Consider the following 22,529-nt stretch of genomic DNA (forward strand, 5'->3'; position numbering starts at 1 on the left):
GTGGACTTGACGCTTGCGCCGACAAAGACGGCCGTACCGCAGACTGCTGCATCCGTACCAGATGTCCAGCCGACCCTCTAAACGAGGTGAAGTGGCTGGAGTTCCTCTCATCTGAAAAACTTGGGTGTTTCAGGTTCCCCCTCTTCGGCAAGATTGCCCGTACGCCGTTGACAATTTTAAGGGCCAAGCTCAGGCTCAATTTGCGTCAAACGACGCTTCCCACCACTACAAGTGGGAATATGTGGATCTATAGCATCAGTGCGGCTTCGATCCATGGTTGCACGGTCAATCGAAGCACTGAAATGTTGGCTAGGCTTATCCTCGTTTTGTGGCATAAATGGTGAGCGTAACTGACATTTGGCCTTAAGCTTCGCGATATCGAAGCGAAACTTTCGTTCCAAACGAACATCGGCCACAGCCACAGACTCTCTAATATTCTAAATGTTGCGAAGGCGGCGGGCTCGATGGACCCAGTTCTCAATTGAAGCGTCGTTTTCGATTTTTGATTGGATTAGAAACAAACGGTCGGAATGTCTCTCATTGAGGCCACCGAAGCCCCACGGACCTGATCACGCAAACGCGTCAGATAGTGACTTCGTGTCATTACCTTTGGCGTAAGGTATCGCTCATGAAGATAAGCTTAATAATCCATGGCACCATGCAGACCCTAATACAGAATTTTCTCAGCACCCAAGATGGTTTCATTTCCACGCAATACTCAATTGTGTGCTCCATTGAATTCTTCATCTTAAGTTGTTCGGGAACAAAGAAATTTAAGTTCACGCGGCATGCGGTGTCACGAAAGGATCACAAAATGCTATCGGATGGGGCCACACAAAAAATAGGATAAAGGAAGCTTGCAGTACAGCTGTATTATTCGCTTCTTTGTTAATGTCTTAATAAACTTTCGAAGCAAGTCAGATACTATTTTGGTTTGCTTGTTACGAGTCTAGCCTCAATGAAGGTTGCGGCAAATTCCATAAGATTACAAAGATTGCAGCATTTTTCTCCAGTGAAAGTCGTTCGTTCGTAGAACCAAATGGCAACTAGTGCCCGAGATTACAGTGCACACAATCTAGTCCCAGTAACTACTTTAAGAACTCTACTACCCCGTGAATATACTCGCTGTTGTTAAGTGCAGACATAGAAATGTGTAGCAAGTGCAAAGCTACAAAAGTATGTTTCGTTTTCACGTTTAGCTTTTTTTGGGCTGATTAGTAGCACTTTGGAGTTCGGACTTTTTGTATGGTGGACGAGGGAGCTTTGCGAATTTGGCAGCTGTCCAAGGGAATTTTCAGTGGTTGGGGGGTCCTTTGATTGGTCACAGCCTTGCCAACCCCTACTACAATTTCTCTTCAGCCCTCCCACACCTTTGCCGCTCTGAAACTCCAAGCGGTAAACGTGAATTCTGCACAGATAGCTCAAACATGCCGCGGGTTTCTAAGCGAAAATGTCACTCGACGCGGATGCTGCAACCCAAAGCTGTTGGTTGACCTACTTGTCTCTCAACATCACGGAAATGCTTATCCTATGTGTTCACCTACGTGTCTCTCAACATCACGGAAATGCTTATCCTGTTAATTGTGGATGATGGAAACACCCAGGAAGCACGTGCCGGTGACGAATGGTTTGCTATTGGCGGCTACGACGTGAAACCGGACACTCTCACGTTTGCAAAGCTATTTGCTGCCATGAGCAAGTGCTAAAAAACCAGCGGCCGGTCAACGTTGTACAGCAGGCTCTCGAGGCGGACGTTCTTTCGGAAGCAAGTGGCAAACAAGCAAGCTGCGAAAGGCTCGGCGAAGATAACGAACTATTTTGCTGCGGTTCAACCTCGACACGAAGAGCACAACGAAAACGACGGACCGAAAGAAGGAGAACAGCCAGAAGAGGAGGAAGACAAGGTTGACGAGGAGACCGAACTTGCGGGAAACGACACCCTTGCTGCAATTAAGCGCGACCTATTGATGCCCAGAAGGAACACACGGACAACGTGACCTTTCTACGTTTAAAAGTGCTGACATGTTATTTCATCCTGATTGGAAAGCAGTTTAAGCGCATGAAGGCCGCTGACGCCGTTTCTGCCAGCTGTGAACGCGGCGTTTATTTGCACGGTCCCTTCAACGATGGGCGGCGGATTTTGCGAAGCCTCGTGTCGTGCCTATATATTAAGCTCTTACTAAAAGATCTTCTATCTAATACTGGGACGACGCTTCCACGTCGACCCGAAAGCTTAAAGATAGAAATCTTAAAGTTTAAGGAAGTCTAAGGCGACTCCCTTAAAGATGGTTCATCGAATTAGATGACGTCATTGAAGCTCGCCGGATCAGTGATAATGATACGAAAGTGAAATTTGGCATGTCCAACTTTGCCGGACGTGCAAAATCTTGGGCTTTAGGGCTCAAGCTTCACCACCCATACGTGTTTGGGTCGAGTGAGGTCTTTAAGACCCGGCTCAGGCAAACATTTGAGCCGCCACGACCTGAATTTGGGCTCGAGCCGAGCTCCTGGATTTGAAGCAGGGCAAGTGTGACCTTCACGCTTTTGCCCAACATACACGATACCTGGTCAGTTGTATCGTATGTCATCCGATTAATGAACACACACAGGTAACTGTGTTCATCAAGGGTCTCACAGACGGTCCTGTCAAGACCCACCTGTTCCGGCTCGAATTAGAGACGCTTGACCTAGCGATCTCTGTAGCAGAACAAGAGAACCCAGCCTGAAACAGGCTTTCGTCCACGGGTGCTTATCGTCCGCCGAGACGACAAGAAAATGGAGGTCCAAAACCCATGGACCTCTTGTATGTAGAGAGCGAGAAACCTACAAGTGAGGCCATCGCACTCACTCGTGGGACATCCACACGCTTGTGGACGCTCCAAGATGTTCATGAGATGGCCCTCTGTTGAACAAGCGACAGGCATCGTTATGGCTTGCTGCTGCTAATTTATACATGGCTCATACATTCTGAGCCATGGTAATCCAAGGATGACATCAAGTTGATTGTGGGGCGTCGAACAATTTCATTCGACGCCAAGCGCTAGAAGATCGCAGGTTCAATTTAGTTGAGCGCGATATCCCTCTTACAAGGATGACAGTGCGCTAGCAACAGGCGCATCTGTAACAGTGAAGAAACGTGTAGTTGGTATCCAATACACGATAAAGGGTAAACATTACGATTATGATTTCATCGTTCTTGATTGGAATGACTTAAGTAACAATTTAATTGACACTTTTTTTATAAAAGGTGATGAGGATAACCCAATCACCTGGGGTAGTTACACACAATGTTTGTTTGTGGGGAGCAACTTTCGTCAAAGGCCTGCAAATTCTATTACGTTGCTTGATCAGTGACCCTGAATCGTTTGTAACTAGAAAAGCGGGGTCGGTCGTTTGCACGACTGCACAAGACCTCAGTGTGAAAATCAATCACACTGTGTAGTTAGATCCCGACGGCTATGCACAAGCACAGGCAGCGTCGAAGGTCCACCATTGTGACGTGAACATAGTAACCGACGGCTGTGCACAAGCACAGGCAGAGTCGAAGTTTGACCACTCAAATAAGTTGAGTGGTACGGAACAAGGATGCTTGCTTGGAAAGTAACATTTAAGAAAATTTGAAACGCTTGTCTTAAGAGGCAGTGCGAAAGTCCTAGATCGACTGGAGAGTCGATCGTAGAGGATCTCGCTATGGTGGCGCAATCACAGCTAGAGGCAGTTGGGGAGGTTTTTCATTAAGTAAATTCTGTTGGAATAAGACCCAGAAACGTTTGGTTAAAGGTTCCCTGGTACCTTGACTTTATTATATTAATAACAAACTATGAATGGCGCCTCCTTGCGCACCGCACAATTGTGTCTTGTGATGATTGGCGGGATTTGGTGATATTTGATATATTAAGTCAAATAATTAATAACGATAATTATATGTACTTTTTTATTTCCTTTCATAGAACATAATATTAATTATTACTCTCTTAAAAAATATTACCTATGGAACGGGACACCCCGTTACACGAAATATTACCATGTATGGTAATATTGATAAAATTTTATTTACAAAGGACATACTATTATTCCTCTTATAAGTAATAGCATTTATTTAATGAGCTACTTCGTTATAGAACTTCGAATATGATATAGACGTCATCCAAACGATAAACTGGGAAATTTAAAGCAACTTATTCTAAAAATATTAAAAGTTTTCAATAAAGCTAACGCGTTTTCGATGAGTTGTTTACCGGTTTTTGGTGCAGTTGCGCACCGATTTTTACGTCAAGCTTGTTGATTTAACGCACACTGCGACATCAAAGCATGTCCCAATTTCAGCCTTCTTCTCCGGGGATCATGCGGAGCATAACAACTCGTGCTGCGGATGCGACTATTAGCCGTACACCGCGCACCAAACGAGATCGCAACAACTCAAAAAAGCTAAGAAAGGGCGACGACGGCAAGAAGAGTCTGCTGGAGGCTATTTTTTCAAAGAAAAAGAGTCCGAGCCGTAACAATAGGCCATCTGTCAACCGTCGTCCGCTCATGCCCAATCCAGTAGCTGTGGTGCGCGGGGTTGAAATTCTGCTTTCGATCTTTCCCAAGTGGGAGAGGGAGACGTTGCAGGTAATTCTCGAGGCCAACGAGTTTATTATGGATGATACGATTGCAGCAGTGCTGAAAATGGAGCAAGCAGAGCACATGACACCAACGGATGAAACATCATCTCTATATGTTGTCAATAGAAAAAATTGGCCAGTTAAGAATCCGCTGCCTTTCGACTTCCTAAGGGTGAGATACAGTTTCGAAGGGGCTATTGTCCTAATAATAATGAATATTCTTGATTAATGTGAAACCAACAGCTGCCGGATGATAATGGAAGCGAAATAGAAGCACTTAAGCATGCGCCGTCAGACGAAGGTATTGCTGAAGATGATGATGAAGAGTGTGATGAAAGTGAAAAAGAAGGTATTGAAGAAACGCAAGAAGTGGCTGTAAGGAATGATGCTGAAAAAAATCGAAAGGAGAGATCAAGCAGCACATTAGCGACAGACGATGGCACGCTATACGGAAAGGGTTTCGACCACGTTTCCGCATCTACTGACGAGGTTGTTACCCCCATGCTCAATCAAGCAGTGATGCTGGCGAAGCAGAAGATTGTGGCTGATTCGATGAATCAAAAGTTTCTCCCTAAAGAGCTTCGTAACGAAAGCTCGAGTATTTTCGATATTGCACATATTGATGTTATCAAGAAAAGCAAATTAAATTTGTCTGAAGCAGAGAAGCGAATTCGCCATCGAGAGCCGCATCTTATGTTTGAATTGCTGTCAAAAGCTAGTGAAATTTACCGCAGTGGTGTCATTTCAAGCCAAGAGCTGGACTCGCTTCGCTCAATGATCTTGTCTAGAATTCAACCTACGAAGATGGTAAGCTTGCAGACATATATGCCTGCACAAGCGTGAACTTTGAAGCAACTTATGTGAGATTGTTATTTGCTACAGTTAACGGATATGACCTTGAATATGAATGGCATGATCTCCGATCACGAGTGGCATTTGCTTATCTTGAAAGCAAAAGGTGAGTAGACCGTTTGGTTTGATCAGTACAAAAATACAATAACGTGATTGTATATAGGAATTCGACATGCACTATCTATTCGGATTTTTCGCGAAGAAAGTAAACCTGCCAGAAATAGTGGTCATATGGTGCATATATTCGCTTTCAATCATCAATGTTCCTTGCGGCGCTTCATAGCTTACCTATTATATATTTGCGTCTCGATTTTGCAGGAATATATTGTGCGTGTTGTAGACGTGGAAAGTGGCGTTGTTTGGTTTACTCGAAAACGCTTTCGCGAGTTTCATAAGTTACACCGCAAAGTAAGTTATCTCATTGGTTACTCTATTCTTCTTCTACACCTCTTGACACTTACGCGCGGCCTCTCTGTTTACGTCTAAAGTTAAGCCGTCTTTCAAATCAGGTGAATGATTGTGTATTTCCTGCCCGCCGTGGTCACGGCAGAAATTCGCCTAATCAGCTTGCTTACGACCGCGCACCAGTATTGGAAAACTTTTTACGAACCACTGCAGCACTTGTAGCTCCATCGCCGCTTTCATTTTTGCATGGCGTCGCTCTCAAACAACTCCAACACTTTTTAGATGTTCCACATGTTGGGATTCTTGAGCGAAATCGTACGCAGCCTATCTCGCGAGAACTTCGAGTGTTCGTATACCATACCGTAAATGATTATACGTCTCCAGAGGGCAAAGCATGCGAGAAATTTCTTATGAAAATGAGGCGAAGTAATTCTGAGCCTGGAAAAAATGTGCTTGATGAGATTGGTGAAATACTAGACGGTGTGCAAGAGTATATGCTGGAGCACCGATTCGCGGAAATGGAGCTCATTGTTCAGCGATTAATGAAGCAAATTTTAAATAATAATTCTGGTTATCTAGCGGCAAACCGGCATAGCTCATTTGTGAATCTGATGACCACGGATGCTTTAAGCAATCAGGACAAGTTGCAGCAGCTCCTTTCCGACGCCATTCGGCACGAGCTAGAGGACTGCATTTGCGTCCCCCTGATGTGGGATCTGACGCAGCATCTTCGGCGGCATGTGCAACACGAAGAGCGTCAATTTCGCGACCGCGTGTTTCATCTTAAGGGAAAGCCGCAGAGCTACTTTGGAGTCCCGATAGACAAGATTTCATTGAGTAGTTGGCGATCTGTAGTGGACATTATCAAGGAGATTGATGAAGCTTTTCTTCCTTTGGATAAGATGCGAAAGCTTGTGGCTACAGCACACCAAATTCATGCGCTATACAAAATCGAACGGACCATGTACCTCAAATCACCACCACATCATCGTCGACGAAACTCCACACCGATGGCAGGCTCGGTCTTGCAGGTTCAAACGTCGCCAATTTCAGCAAACCGGACGTTGTCGCCAACGAGTAGTGGCTCGAATAGATCGCTGCGGGGCCTTACCGTTGGTGATGAGTCCGAGGCTCCTTCAGAAGTCAATTTGATCGCACGAGACCAAAAAAATGGAGAGATGGAGGCAACCACGTCAATGCAAGACAATGACGTGCTGAGTGGAGACGACTTTCTGCCTATTTTTATTTATGTAATCGTCCACAGCAATCTGGAAGCACCGATCTTAACCCAAGTACTTTTAAATCGTCTTTGCGATCCTGAAAAGCGGCGTAGCGAGTCGGGCTACTACCTCGCAACGTTTGAGGCCGCGCTGCATCATATCTTGTCTCTGAAGCTGCCTGGCGCTACTGGTGACAACGGTTCAAGTCGAATTAATTAATCGTTAATAAACCGGTTTCTACCGTCAAAATGTCTTGTCTTCCACACGACATTCTTAAGGGAAATATAATTTGTTGTCACTTCGTTGAATAAAGCAATTTCCGCCCAAGTGGTGAGATCAGACGCACGGGGGCACCGAAGCCTCCACTCTTCGTCCTCGAAGCGATCCTTTATCAGAGTGACTGATTGAGCTGCGAAGTTTTAGGCGATAGTAGCTGCAATACCTGTGCTTGCCTGATGTTTGGCATGGACCCTGTGCTGTCCGGGTCGCTTTGTTTTCTGGTGCTGGCAATTGCCATGTACCTCAAGTTCATACGCGAGCAACCATGGAGTGATGAAGAATTTTTGGACCGCAAGAAAAGCTCAGTAGAAAGCGACGACATGATGCCCTTCCTGCGTTCATCGTCCTCTGTCGGCAGACTTGAGACACAGCAACAAAAGAGAGGACCCGGAAAGGGACGACAACAGCTTCATCAAAAGCAGCAGGTACCCAGACAGACGCAGCAACAGCCAAGTACTATTCGAGCGTACGCAGGATTCCAGGCGACATCCTCTGCTGGATTGTTGGCTGCTTTGGACGCTACTGCAGCGTCGGGGGCAACGTATTTGCCAATAAAAAAACAACCGATGCGAAGGAGAACCCACAGTGCTACTGTAAATACCTCAGCAAGTGACAGATCAAATAGTGAAGTAGGAGTTGACGATGCCGGAAATATAAGTGTGGGGTTAGATCAATTGTCCAGTACCATTTATGAAGGCACCCATCAAGACGAGTTCCAACAGCAGCGACAAGCGAAAGATTCTGGTCAAATTCAACATCGCCTTATCTTTAACCAATACGATGAAGAGATGGGGTGTCTTTTGCCACCTCGACAGGCGGACACGGATAAAAAAATACTCGAGAATGTGTCATTTAAAGCTGAAAGGGATGATTTTTATGATTTAGAAAGTCGCTTTCCAAACGGTCACTGGATGAGCAAGGCCGAAACGGCCGACTGCGAAGTTAAACCATTTTGCGCTATTGACCAGTATCGCAATGGCACTTTGCCGGATTCTACGGAGTTGGGCAATACTCTATGCGACGCTGCGACGTTAAAGACTTGTATTGTGCGTCTGTTTGTACGCGATGTTGCCCCGCCGGCTCAGATGCAGCTTGAAGTTGCACGGAAGGCCCGCATTCCGTTATTTCTTCACTCACCTATGTATGTGAAGACCTCGGCCTCACCTTTGATTGACGAAATAAATGCCGAGTTTACAGCCGAATCCCCAGAAAACAATTATTTGGTGAACGCGAAATCGCAAGTAGTAAATGCGGTAGAAGCTGGAGGAGTAAACAAACCCGATGCAGGAGCTAATGGCGGAAATTACTCGCGAAGAAGAAGGCCAAAATTGTCAAAGGCGAAAAATGAAAGTCTGCATGTGGATTTTAAGGAATTACAAATTGAAGAGATGATCGGTCAAGGAGCGTTTGGAACAGTGCATCGTGCGCGGTGGCGTGGTACTGCTGTAGCCGTCAAAATTTTGGTGTGTCAGTATTTGACAGCGGAAATTTTAGAAGAGTTTGAAGCTGAAGTACAAATTATGAGCATATTAAGGTATTGTTTTGATTTCGTCAAATTTGTTGAGTCTGACACACTAATAGCAGTGATTTCGCGTCATTGCCAGGCACCCTAACATCTGCCTCCTAATGGGCGCATGCTTAGAGTCACCAATGCGCTGTCTTGTGATCGAGTATTTACCTCGTGGCTCCCTTTGGAATGTCCTTCGTCAAGAAAATGTCATTGACATGGGCAAACAATATGGGTAAGCTCTATATTCAAATGCGACATAGTATAAAAGTATGCTAACATTGAGTGGCTAAACGACAGGTTTGCGCGTGACACAGCGTTAGGTATGAATTATCTGCATGCCTTTCAACCACCAATTCTTCATCGTGACTTGAAAAGCCCAAATCTGCTAGTTGACTCAGCTTACGCGCTCAAAATTTCTGATTTTGGTTTAGCTCGTGTTCGAGCGCATTTTCAGACAATGACGGGCAATTGCGGCACCACTCAGTGGATGGCGCCTGAGGTGCTAGCTGCTGAGAAATACACAGAGAAGGCCGATGTATTTTCATACGGTGTCGTGGTGTGGGAGACAGTCACCCAGCAGTGCCCGTACGAGGGTCTCACGCAAATTCAAGCTGCTCTAGGCGTGCTGAACAATAACTTGCGACCGAAAATTCCGGAACATTGTCCACCTTTATTCAGAAAGCTCATAACTATGTGTTGGGGAAGTTTACCCGAACAGCGACCAAGCTTTGAGGTCGTGCTAAATATCCTAAGTAGCTCAACCGATGGCACTTTGCCTCAGCAGCTCGACCAAGAAACGAGCGAATCGCTTACGAGGTAATTTATTGCTAACTTATATATGATGTGGAGCGTAGCCGTAAGTAGACGCTAAAAATGTCAAACAACAACAAGACTTAAGTCTAAGGAAGGCCCTTTTTTTTTAAGAAATAACCTCTCCTGTAAAAGCATTACCTCTCCTGTGTAATATGAATATGTGCCTTAATTTGTAATCAGGCGTGGTATTTTATCAAGCAGCGTGACATCGCCCCCCTTACGAAGACGCGGGAGCGGCGCCATGTTCCTGCCGTGGATCTCCAAGTGCGAGCTGGTACCGCTTTCCGCCGACTCCTACGTGCTTAAAGTACTATCCTTTTCTTATGATGTCTGGAATACCTTACAACTTCTAATACTTTCGGCATTGTGGCAGAAATTTTCAGACAAATGTCAGCGCGGCATGTGCTCAATGGTTGTAGGCTTTTTAACCGAAGAAAATGTAAACCCGCAAATAGTTCTGCCTAGTGGACATCACATCCGATGGGCCATGGAGGTACTCGGCCATTCGTTCGCGCTACCCATAGAGGACTCAGATGTCATCGCAGGCTCGCTAGGTATTTATCAACGTTGGCTTGGGGTCGATGACGAGTCACTAGCATCCAATGGCACTAAAAGTATTAAGGACCATAGACCATCTTGTATGCAAAAGGTAGAGCAAACCTTTATTCACGACATGCTGGGCCAAATGACTCTGCTTTTTGAAGAGCGCTCCAGTAACGGCACTCCAAGTGGGAGTTTTGAAAGCAACATGGCAAAACATGTGGCCTTGTGCACCAAGTCAGGATTATTGCAATTTTATAAATATGGTTTAATATATTGGGTGCTAACATTTTGCGTGCGTTCGGGTTGCGGTTTACAGGGTTTTGGACACGTTTGACGTATTGGTGAAGCAGCGTGGAGCCCAACTCTCACACTCGACGTGGGATCGATTGATTCGATTGATTCTTGGTGCAGCGGATGGGCTACTGCATAACTTACGGAATCAATTAGGCAATCAGCTATGTGGGCAGCTTGTGAAGGTCTTGTTCGAAATATATATTCGGTCGCTATCGCAATGTGGACCTCGAGGCGAATTATGGAGTCTGCTACAAAAGTTTTGTCGTCGTTGGATTCACCGTCCACTGGTTATTGAGCAGTGGAATGTTGTCTCGCTTGGACTCACACGTAGCCTGATGAAGCAGATTCATAATCGGAGTGCGTCTATAGAGATTGAGATCATTTGGGCACACAATCGACAATCGTCTAAGTTTGAGCTTGAAAGCCCAATGCTTGCGTATGCTTGGTATCGCCTTTTCCGCGTAATAGGCCACCCTTCTGCAATATTTGATCCCGAGGTGTATCTTGCTGCTGTAAAGGGAGTGAGTCGACTTGCCGACGAGTTTGCGCGCATTGAAAAGGTGCCGCGTGTGCAGTGGGAGCACGTTCTGGGTGCATTAAGTCAGGCACCGAATCGCGACAGCCCAGTATTTCAGGGAATTCAAAATGGGGGCACCGATGCGTCTGAAGCTTTATCATTGACAGCTCCACCGGTAACTACCGAACAACCTCGAGCTCCCCCTGATGTGAATACTATTTTGCGTCTGCTCGGTCCGTGGTTGTTTGACGCGTGTTTGACCCGTAAGCCACGATTTGCTGCAGGTCGTAGCGAAGCTATACGATGTCTTGGAAAACTAATGTGTCACTATTCCAATGGCCGCTCTAAACGTGTTAATTGGGCCTATAGTATTCGAAGTCTGATGGCTCTGCAAAGTGCTTTACTTGATGACGACGAACGAATCGCTGCGTCTGCAGTGTACAATTGGTCTAATATATTTACTTTATACGGTAACCACACCCTTCGTGGCGCAGGTGTTGTCGCAGGGTCATTTCACAAGGCAATTGAGCGTATTTTTCGTGCTGGAGACCGTAAAGATTCATTGTTGTCCTCAAATCTGAAAGCAGATGGGCGACGAGGAGGCGACTCTTTTTTTGTTCAGGATGACCAACACATTGGTGGAATTCCTGTCGTGCTGCTACGAAGAGCAAGTATCGAGGCCTGCAGCTCGCTCCTTACGATCCACGCTCATTTACCGCGTAATTTGATCAAGGAGGCTGAGAAGGAGATTGTGGCGCCATCGATGACTGACATTCAAGGATTGTATTCAAGCTTGCCGAAATATACCAGCTCAAATGTTGTAGCTCTCTTAATGACAGCTATTAAGGCAGAGACAGACCCTACAAATCAGCAGATGATGATGTGGATCATGGTAGTAGCCATTCAACAGGAGGCTGCTTTTTGGACCAATGGCTTAGCATCTAGCCGTAATTCGCAGGTACCTTTCACGATCTTGTTGATATGCTCGATCATTAGCAAGTCGCAAAAGTACAAACCTCCGGTGCTTTTTACAGCATTCGAATGCTTGCGGCATTTGTCTTTGATCTGCGAAGAAATATTTTTTCACCATGCAAACTCGGTCGTTCACTTGTTAAATGCATGTTGCGATTTTATTAGCACTAGTGCACCGGTTTTGCGCTCAAGATCGGCACCGTTCTACCTGGACAGCCTCATGGCAGCAGCGTATCACTGCATTATCGAGTGGATCGTAGCCGCGCCTCTTTTGCTCAGCAAGCAACAGGTAGTTGCTAAAATCATTGCAACTATCGTGGACGGCAACGAGAGATTTCAATCATTATCACCAAACACTACGAACATGGCTGTGCGCGAGGCTGCTCAGAAGCTAGTGAATATGCTGATGAAGCAACATGTCTCGCACACCAGCGATGGTAGCTCTATCGGCCCGCATTCGTCTGGACTGACTGAAAAGGTAAGTCAATTTTACGACACAAGGAATGACAAAGCTGGTAATAATACTCATACATTCTTCATTTTTGTGTTATAGTCGGTGCTTGAACAATGTTGCTCTGTAGACGACTTGAACAATATTTACCGTCATTGCCGATTCTTTTCAGTGAACAAGAATTCCATTTTAACGGTAATTGAAAAACCAGCAAATGGTGCCCAGTCGGGTGAAGCAGTTTTAATTATGAGAGACTCAACAGGTCGTTACGTTTGGCGCTTTAGACCTCGCCATCGTGGCGGGCCTCGCCCCAAGAGCATGTCTGAGTTTGATAACTTCTCTGAAGATGCTTACGTGCAAGCTAAATTAGACGGTGACTCTAAAGTCAAAACTAAGAGCCATACTGACAGCGACAATGAAGACGATTATATAAGCGATGAAGACTCCGAGGTGGAAGATCCATTACTTTCGGCAATCCGTGACACTCACGCGAAAAATTCCCTAACAACCTGGCGCTCATCAGTTCCCGGTGGAGTTGAAACAAAACCTGATTTTTTCAAGGTATCATCGGGCGAAGGCAACACCGGAATGAGTGCGATTGAGCGAAAGGCGCAGGCTTTTCGTGAAGATTCTCGCGCTAATCAAGACACCGTCTTTATGAGTTTGCTTCTGGCACAAAGTCAAGAGGACAGACTTGCCTCCCAACCGAAGGGCTCAGCACGAGGTGGCAAGTGTTATGAGCCAATGCCACCGGAAAAGGACTCTGCCCTCCAAATGTGGGAAATTTCTCGAAGAATGATGAGCGAATTAGGCTTTTTGTCCGTGCGCAACTGGGGCTCAGTTTTTGCTATGGATTCAACTGTAGCTACGGATTTTCTGTGTGATCTAGAGAGCTTAGATAAACTACCGGAGCGAGAAACATTTGATATTTCTATTGCTTACGTGTTCACTGGTTCCTCCCGAGGTGGCTACGACCAAATTCACTTGGCAACTTCAATGGATGTGCGCGCTGGCTACGTTGAATTATCGAAAGACTATCGACTTTTCCTATCATTAATTGGGGAACATGATGGTCGCGACCATGCTGGAAATTCAGGCTTTGATGCTGATATTATCAACGGACGAATGCTATACTATTCACACTATAGCCACGAGGCTTGCATCTATGTGCCTACACTACTGACGGATGGAGAAGAGAACAACAGTAGCGACAGCGATAGTGATGCTGAAGACACTGAAGGCTCGAGTGCAAGGATGCAATTCCAACGCGCCAACGTACTTATTGTTTGGAATGAATGCCAGCAGACATACCGTCCCGGCAGCGTTTTATGGGACGCAGTATTCCAGCTGCCGATGCCGACTTCAGGTGTAGTATTGATTATTGATCCACTAGGTAACGATCTGTATTGCGTGCATGTAAGCCACGAATCGTCACCATTGTTTAACCAGCGCGACAAAATTACAAATCAAGAGGACTACGTTGACGAGGCAGACGTATTCACTAGCCGTGTGTTGGGTCCGCTTCTAGACGGTATGGTAGTGAACGGAGCTTGGCTAGCTCCATTGGTGCGACAAACAGCCATTAATGCCGCCATCCTATCACGGTCCTTCCATCGTTATCAGCATGACATTGGTGCAGCATCGTTTGCACCTATGGGTGCAGAAGCTAACCGCAGCAAGGCTATATCGTCGCTTGTTAAAAAACACATGCGTCCTAAGCTTCCTGGCCAGTTTTATGGAGACTTGTTTAGTAAATTGACCTCTGCGAGATCTACTAGCTCGCTAACTTAGAAAAGTTGAAGTTAATGTGTCAGTTGTTCAGTTTTCCTCGTCGCCTTTCGATTAATTAGTCTTAGGCTCTTTTGTTATAGATGATGCTCCGTTTATAAATTGACAGTTAAACTATGAATTGGGCAACATAACCGAATAAAGTCCACAAAATGCAACTGTACACAACATAATTTTTTTGACAATAAACATCGAGAATCCGTTAGCAATTGAAAGCACCCATGGAAACAACAAAGATTAACAAAAAAGATATTTAAAGAATACCTGCGATAAATCTGTTAGTTCATTCACTACTGCCTCTTTCTGGTGTTGAGGAAGATTTTAAAAGTTTTCTTGAACTCTTTCAAGTAAGGCTGGTAAAACATTGCCAGGTTGGTCAACAACAGGAGGACATGGTGGAGGAAGTTAATGGAGGTGTCAATGAACATCTATATCATTCAAATTAAGTCTCCTCTCATTTTCGATGATCAACCGCAACCGGTGCTCACAAGGTATCCCCCAGACAGCAGTAAAAGTGGAGGTGCATGGATTTGGACGATCTGCCAATGGACGTCAAGCTTTTTCCAGCTGTAAATTCAACTATTTCCAAACGGTTGTGTGATTGACCGAGAGCTTGCGCTAACGAGTGCATTACAGAGCAATTTTCCCGCAGCATCCATCATATTTTGCATGTGGCACATTGAAAAGAACGTCGTTGCCAAATGTAAACCCCATTTTGCTGGCGAAGATGACGAACAGTGGAAAGTGTTCTCAAAAGGATGGAGAATGGTATAGTATCAACTTCTTTTTTTCTCTTGTTTTCTGCTTGCCATTGGGAATGTTCATTCATGCTCTAATTTTCCTCGCTTTAATTATTATTTTGTACAGGTCGTCTATTCGAATACAAGAAATGAATTTGAGGAAAACTGGGAAGCATTCCGGAGCAGTTGGAATGAAAACCACACGAATTCTATTGAATATTTGTCAACGACATGGATCAATCCGCACAAGGAGAAGTTTGTTCGGGTGTGGATAATTCGATACGGCATTTCGGTCACACCGTCACCTCCCGCGGAGAGGGTGCTCACAGTATCGTAAAAGAATCTATCGCAAGCAGCATGGAAAATCTTCTTGGATGCTGTGAACGGATAATTCAATCGATCAAAAGCTTCCAGATTGTATATACCACAGGACTAGCCAAGCAGCAATTGAAGATCTTACCTTTTGGACAGCTTACCCCACGTGGAAACATTTTTTAAGATGTCAAAAGAAAGATCTTCCATTATGCCCTTCGGAAAGTATTTGGAGAGGTCAGATTGATATATTTTAGTGGTATTTTGCCTGCATCGTCACTTCAAGCATTTACTGACTCCAATCCATCTGATTTTATGAAGAGATATATAGAAAAAGAAGTAGCTATACTCATCATTATTTATATTTAAAAAAATCATTATATTGGGGTTTCAAACTTAAGAATATCGGTCGATAGAAATAAAAAAATCGCGATTTGTATCGTCAGGATACCTGATTTGGAAATTTAAGCCAATCATAATTTAGCATGTTGTAAGTTTACTTTATGTCGGTGGCCCTAGTACTTTTGTCTGTGGCCGTAGTATTTATGTCTGGGGCCATTGCCGCGGCCTTTTGAAAACCGCATGGCTTATTGTCATCACTCGGAGAAGTTGCTGGTAGCTGCAGCCAAAAATGGGCTCCCGATCCCGTGCACCTTAAATGCAACCGCTTTTCTGTTATCGCACCCTAGAGGTGCCTACACTGCCGCGCGAACTGTGCAGCAAACCAAGATCTTTGACTACGAGGGACACATCCGCCGTCTTGGTATGTAAATTCCTGGTTTATATTAAATCATTTAATTAAATGATTTCTGGACATGTGCTGCAGTGGAGTCGACAATAGCTACGAAAAATGACAAGAAGCTAATCTTTAGTGTCGTGGATATGGAATTAAGACCTAGGACCGAGGCTACGATAATTGCCGCCATGATGGCATTTAAAGAGCTGCACAAAGTGGAAAGGGACCAGGAGTACAAGATCAGTATTCTCGTGTGCCCTTCAGAGAGAAGTCAAGGGGATGAAGAGAAGCTGGTTGATACAGACGTTCTTTGTCATGTGGGTTTACTTCCGCCGCTACGCTCTGACCTGGTCAAGCTACAGGTGGCAGGTCTACCGCGTCATAATGCTGCAGCTAAAGACTCAGCGTGGGTAAAAGAAAGGAAAGTAATTTACGACAAGATGGCTTCAGATATGGAGGAGGTCATCCTCATGGACCCAGCAACTCGTCACCTATTAGAGGGTTCTCAAACAAATTTTTATACCATCCGAGATGGAACTGTGTATACGGCAGACACGAAAATATTAAAGGGAACGGTCAGGTCGCTTGTACTCGATATCTGCGTAAAGAAAAACATTCCTTTAAAGCTATCACCCCCCTCATTAGATGACGTAGAGGAATGGCAGGGGTGTTTTATATCCAGTACATCGAGGTTGGTGATGGGAGCAAAATCACTTACATATGAGCACCCACATACCATGGAATCCTTGACCCGAAGCTTTTTAGCGCATCCGATATTGGATCAGCTCACAACAGCAGTTCATGACCTGATAATTAGTAGAAGTACGGAGATTTTCAATTAATTTTAGCATATCAAATTGCTTGATAAGTGCTAAGGCGTGTTTTATCCGCTGAAGCGCGATTTCTATGAGAAACCTTGCAAGACACCGGACCGAATACTATCCGAGCTTTTGGTGTTTAATTTTACAAGACAGACAGTTTTCAGTGTTTCCACTATCCTACATAGGTAGATATCATTAACCGCCTCTTCAATTTTATATGCCGAATAGTTCAATGTTGCCGTATATTCATTTTTACGCCTGCAATTTAGTTGGCGCTCTTTGAATATTTCAGCAATCACCGTTACACTTTACTCGTACCAAGAATTAAAAGAGCAAAATACCAAATATTGAGTTTTAATCAGGACATCAAGGCTTCCGCCAAGAAGCTTGTCCCAACGAATATGAATTGCCAATATGCCTGAATCGCTGTTTTCCGCACAACATAGTTGGAGTTTAGACTGAAGCAGCGTTAGGCGTGTGGTGTGCGCACGAACTCGATGTTCAAGAAACAGCTATTCGGAGCATCTTGCCTGCCGCAAAGGCTCGTGAGGTCGCAGAGTTGCCGTTTTCATAATTGCGAGCTCTTAGTCCTCAAGCTTTTACTTGCTCGCCAGGTTTCTTTTTTAGGATACTAAGTTGTGATGCTCCACACGTCCATTTAATAAGACTAAATAAGACAAGCTAAAGTGCACACAGAAAGCTAATATCTATTGAGTTATCGATGGACAGAGGCTAGTCGACGACGTAATAAGCTCCAACGCAGACGCATATTTACGCGCTTCCGCCCACAAGAATATTGTTGATGGGAATGTGCACGAGCTTCACAAAGAAGCCAATAAATCCCATCATGAGAAAACCTACGGACGTGGCGCCGGCAATGCGGGCAAATTCTATACAAGTACCAAAATTCAGTTAAGTCTAACATTTTTTATTGATTGAAAACACGCACCTTTCCGGTCGGGTTTGTTGCACTTTTTTATAAGGTGCAGCGAGTTCTTGAAGAAATGGTTCAGGGGCTGGAGCACGAGAGAGTTGATATCCGACATTTGCTTAGAAAGATGAAATACACAATGCCACGCGGCTTGCGTTCGAGGTACATCTATAAAGTGGTTAACACCAAGTTTTGTGCAACAGTGATTTAAACAAATCACTGTTGCACAAAACTTGGTGTTAACCACTTTATTCCTTTTCTGAACACTAATTTTAATTAGCTTGCAGAATATGAAACGGAAACTAAGCGAAGTAGCTGATGGGAAAACCGCGCTTGACGAGACGCACCAGACGGTGGCGACGCTTGTAGCGCAGCAAGTGGCTTCTTTAATTATTGAACCGATTAGAGGCAGTTTTTTGGGACGCTTCGGCTGCGTGGCGTTTGGAGATCAGGAAAAGCAAAGCGTTAACACTTTCCTTCATCAAAAATTGGGTAAGGACAGTCTATCCAGGAGGCCCGGGCCTGGGGGCCGTAAGCTGACCTACATCGAAAGCTGCAAGGCTATCGAACTAGCTAATCGCGCTTTCGGTTTTAATGGGTGGTCATGTCGTATTGTCGAGTGTAAAGAGGAATATGTATGTAAAACGTTGAAGCGAGAGCGAATTTTAAGCAGCTTTTAAGTGCTGAGTGTGTGGATGTTGTTTATAGAAAGAGAGGAAAGGTGATCGGTGGAGCGTTGGCTATAGCTCCTTGGTGCGTATTGAGTTAAAAGATGGTACGAGTCACGAGGACGTGGGTTTTGGTTCATCAGACGGACAGAAAGACCTTGGGGCGGCGTTGGAACAATCAAAGAAAGCGAGTATATCGGATGCAAGAAAGAGAGCGCTTAGGCTGTTTGGCGAATACTTAGGCAATTCTTGCTATGATAAAGATCACATAAAGGATGTGAATGCGAATAGATCTTTGGCTTCGCTGGCTGAAGCACCTAACGTTATTCTGCCAGGTCAGAAGCTACACCAGGATCAAAGTGGAGCCGTTGCTGTGGAAAGTGGGCAATTTGAAGTGCAAAAAACATTCCAGGTGCCACCACAAATTCAGCAACACTCTAATCAGCAAGCAGCTCATCAACAGCACCAACCTCCACAACAACAGCATAAGCAAGTGCGTCGGCCTATTCAACAGGCACGAGCACCGATTCCCCAGCAGGTGAATGCTCCGCAACAAGTACAAAGGCAAGCACAACAGTGGAAACCGCCGCAAGTTTTGCGAATCCCACATTCTGCAGCGATGCAGCAAAAGCAAGTTAATTCAGGGGGGTCCGCGACTTTATCTGATATCTGCACAATGCAAACGGCTGCAAGTATCATGAGTGTTAGACACGGCGTTCCCGCTGCAGCAATGGCCTCACCGTATCCGCAGCATAGGGTAAATTCAAACGCTCCACCTCCACCACGCTTGACGACGCATAAGTACTCGCCATCAAGTGTGAAGAGTGAAAATGTTGTGGAAGTCCAAGCTCAGTCAGACGCGCAATATAACATGGAAGATCTTAGCTTGTCGCAATTTGATTTCGATCCTTTTACCGAAAAGAGCAATCCTGTCAAGAAAATGCGCAACTGATCAACGGATCGGAATGACTAACGATGAATGATTAATTTATTTAAGTGATCTTACACAATATCGCTCGTAATAAACACTGAAGTTGCGCGATCTCGCCACGTTGTTGCTTTTGTAAATTGCTTAAATAATCTTGAAGCTTCTGCGATATTTTTTTTGCGTGAAATCATACAGCGCCTTAAAAGGCCGCTTAATCAATAATCGAAGTTTTAAGGGCATGAAGTATCCTCAATGTAATAGATCTGTCGATGCATGCGTTACAAAAATTACGATTCCTTCAGCTTGAGGTCGTAATAAAGCGTCGTTTAATACTGTTATGGGGCACTACGACTTTTACTGTTTCAGTACAAGTCCACTTCGCACTGCTTCAGTTGCGAGTGGTGCCTTACATTATTTCACGTACACTAGTACGTGCAGAGGAAGACTTCTCTTAAGGCAACTATCTTTAAGAGGGTAAAATGAAAACTGTATTAATATAATTAAGTATCACTTCTTTCTATCTGCTAACTCTAACTTAATTATAATTAATACTAAACATGCAATTGAACTCTTATCTTATCTTATCTTATCTTATCTTATCTGTCTCTCTCTTTTGTTTACATCTACAATTGATTAGTCTGCGGGATAAATAGGTATAATGGTCTATACCTATTTATAAATAAGAATTCTGAATATTACTATACAAAGTAATGTCCTGCAAATATTATCTACCTTTTAGATAATATATTAATTAACAACCTTTAAGTTTTAATTTCATGTAACGGTACACCCCGTTACATCACCTCCCTTAAACGACAATCACTCCGACTGTCATTGGATGGAGTGGTCGCTATGTGACCACTTAATTTTTAAAGCGATGTTGATTGGTCAGAACCATCATTTTAAAATTTCCATCGCATGAAGAATCAACTCGTGCGGGGTGACGATAGTGCTGCGCCTTCGGCTGCGTTTTGTGCAGCCGCGGGTGACGCACTGTTATCTCTTGCGGCAGACGGAACGTCTGCCGTAGTATCTTCCACTCGCACAACACTTGATGTTGCGAGTGCACGTGGTGATTCACCATGTGAATACGACCCCTCTTTGGAGGTCGACTACGAATGCGAGTCGGATGAAATGGCCGACTCGGGGAGAATGGAACAGTCGCCTGATAGACGTCAGGCGGCTGACTATGAGCCTTCAAATGAGAGGGCTCATTCTGATGGACGAGAAAATAGTCTATTTGGGTCCGACGATGAGGATGATCCCTCATCGCCCGTACGATCGCCCATACGGTCACCTGCACGTGTTTCTGTGCAAGGTGACGACGATGGCGTAAGCCATCGTAATAAAAGTTCTTGTGGTACCCCTGCTTCAGTGGGTACCACTCAGGGGAGTGAAGACAATAAAATGTCTTATCTCGCCCCTGAAAAGAAGCCGTGGCTTTTGCCAGAACGGCTTATCAATAGCTTGTCTGGAATAACTACTCCTCACAATAAATATCCTTTATTTATTGCGACAAAGCTACATGGCCTTGATCCCAGCGCGAAGACCTTTCGCGCTGAGGAAGATTTCGATCTCGATGCTTTCCTCAAGCATCGATGGTTTAGTGGCAATAATAAACGAGATAAAGTCTCGCTTATGCAAGCCTGGATCGCGTTCATTCGCAATGTCAAAGACATTGGACGCGAAGCCTGGCTTCAAAAACTTAACGCGAATCGTGTTAAACTTGAGAAAAGAACTCCAACCGGTGCAAAGTATAAATTGCATCGGTTATCACGTGAGACTGGGCTTTGATGCCTCACGTGGGGTGATCCCTGTCCGTGTTGTGTAGACAACTCGAAGAGGGTAAAAGGGGATGTCTATTCCCTGTCTTCGCCCTGGGGGGGCTCGCATCTCTATTGAGATGCGGGATGCGATTGACGTTTTGCAATCGATCTACAAGCGCCAGGGGCGCGTGTTTTCCGATGGGCCTTCTGAACCACCGGATGGGTCTCGTCATACTGACGGACGAGGCCCTCTACGTCAGAAATCAGCTGGGAACGAGGCTCTCAGCTGTCATGCGAACGTGGATAACCACGCCAGCGAACAAGATAACTCGTTCGCTGCCCCTTCACATCACGGTGGTTCTGGATACGTCCCACAAGGAAACACTGACCACCGTGGGAATCCACCAATGGTTGTGGTGGAGGAGGGAAAATTAGATCCGAACCGTATGTCGGATCAAGAGTCGAAGATCGACAAACGCGACCGCTACCTCCATGTATTGGAGGACGGTCTTGAACACGAGCGCGGTAAGCGTCACTCGTTGGAGCAGACGGTGCAGGCTCACTATATCGAACGGTTGGAAAACCGTTCGAAGAGTGCGTACTCAATGTTGGAGTACGAACGGAAATATCACGCTCTTCGTGATGAGCTGTCGTCAGCTTATCGCAGTTTCGAGGATCTTCGGACCCGACATGAGAATTTTCAGATTCAGCATGAGAATCTGGTTCGTGACCACAAGAATCTTTTAGGGATTCTTGACAAGGGTGGTCAGATCCGTCCTTGGAAGAAACCGCGTACTAACGGTACGGGCGGAGCCGACCAAAGTAAAACATAGGATGCGTTTGCATTCTACGTGGCAATTCTGTTGTGTACGCATTGCCTCCGCGATGCAGTACACGGAGTGGCCCAATGAACTTGGGTAGTAGTTTACTGCTACCCATATTAGTAACTACACGCTTAGGTAAATTTACCGTATAGAGTAGTACTAGGTCATTAATTTTTAAATGAAAGAACATTTGCTCTTCCATGTTTGTCTGCGTCCCGTTTCTAACGGTCCACTGCGTTAGCAATGAAATCCTTACGAAACGGATTACTGATTCTCGAGCCATCAGAAATTTTTCTGCTGACTCATTTGTTTTATCTTTTCCAGTGCGCACAAAGCGCACTGCTATGAGATCTTTCTCATCTTCGATGTCGATTGCTTCGACATCACTCGCGTTGTTGGTAACTTCGAAGCGTGATGAGCATGAGCCAGAAATGGTTTTCTCGTGCGAGCCCTCTTAAACTAGAGGATCCTTCTAAATGGGTGGGTATGCGTGGATGGCGTAAGCCATTCACGAAGAACGGTGTATGCTTTGTAGACGCATGCACCTAATTA

General features: G+C 45.0%; 5 protein-coding genes across 5 annotated transcripts; 4 read left to right on the forward strand and 1 right to left on the reverse strand.

Moving 5' to 3' along the window:
* Window positions 1–1,565: 1,565 nt before the first annotated feature.
* CCR75_006420 (uncharacterized protein) lies at window positions 1,566–1,997 on the forward strand (the record flags this gene model as incomplete). Its single annotated transcript, XM_067964490.1, has 2 exons — window positions 1,566–1,699; window positions 1,736–1,997. 2 exons carry the CDS (start codon window positions 1,566–1,568, stop codon window positions 1,995–1,997), a joined length of 396 nt encoding a protein of 131 aa, XP_067820166.1.
* A 5,542-nt stretch (window positions 1,998–7,539) lies between these two features.
* Window positions 7,540–14,287, forward strand: CCR75_006421 (uncharacterized protein; the record flags this gene model as incomplete). The annotated part of the gene is made up of 7 exons (XM_067964491.1): window positions 7,540–8,897; window positions 8,968–9,105; window positions 9,171–9,689; window positions 9,867–9,993; window positions 10,060–10,463; window positions 10,546–12,490; window positions 12,566–14,287. The coding sequence occupies 7 exons, from the start codon at window positions 7,540–7,542 to the stop codon at window positions 14,252–14,254; spliced, it is 6,180 nt and encodes a 2,059-aa protein (XP_067820165.1). The 3' UTR covers window positions 14,255–14,287.
* A 1,598-nt stretch (window positions 14,288–15,885) lies between these two features.
* On the forward strand, window positions 15,886–17,100 carry CCR75_006422 (uncharacterized protein; the record flags this gene model as incomplete). Its single annotated transcript, XM_067964492.1, has 2 exons — window positions 15,886–16,066; window positions 16,130–17,100. 2 exons carry the CDS (start codon window positions 15,886–15,888, stop codon window positions 16,879–16,881), a joined length of 933 nt encoding a protein of 310 aa, XP_067820164.1. The 3' UTR covers window positions 16,882–17,100.
* A 447-nt stretch (window positions 17,101–17,547) lies between these two features.
* Window positions 17,548–17,906, reverse strand: CCR75_006423 (uncharacterized protein; the record flags this gene model as incomplete). The annotated part of the gene is made up of 2 exons (XM_067964493.1): window positions 17,548–17,750; window positions 17,810–17,906. The coding sequence occupies 2 exons, from the start codon at window positions 17,904–17,906 to the stop codon at window positions 17,632–17,634; spliced, it is 216 nt and encodes a 71-aa protein (XP_067820163.1). The 3' UTR covers window positions 17,548–17,631.
* A 24-nt stretch (window positions 17,907–17,930) lies between these two features.
* Window positions 17,931–19,504, forward strand: CCR75_006424 (uncharacterized protein; the record flags this gene model as incomplete). The annotated part of the gene is made up of 3 exons (XM_067964494.1): window positions 17,931–17,953; window positions 18,072–18,426; window positions 18,500–19,504. The coding sequence occupies 3 exons, from the start codon at window positions 17,931–17,933 to the stop codon at window positions 19,409–19,411; spliced, it is 1,290 nt and encodes a 429-aa protein (XP_067820314.1). The 3' UTR covers window positions 19,412–19,504.
* Between the last annotated feature and the right edge of the window lie 3,025 nt (window positions 19,505–22,529).

The sequence above is a fragment of the Bremia lactucae genome (genome assembly GCF_004359215.1).
Source record: "Bremia lactucae strain SF5 chromosome Unknown BlacSF5_NotPlaced_49_SHOA01000009.1_1371882bp, whole genome shotgun sequence".
NCBI lineage: Eukaryota > Oomycota > Peronosporomycetes > Peronosporales > Peronosporaceae > Bremia > Bremia lactucae.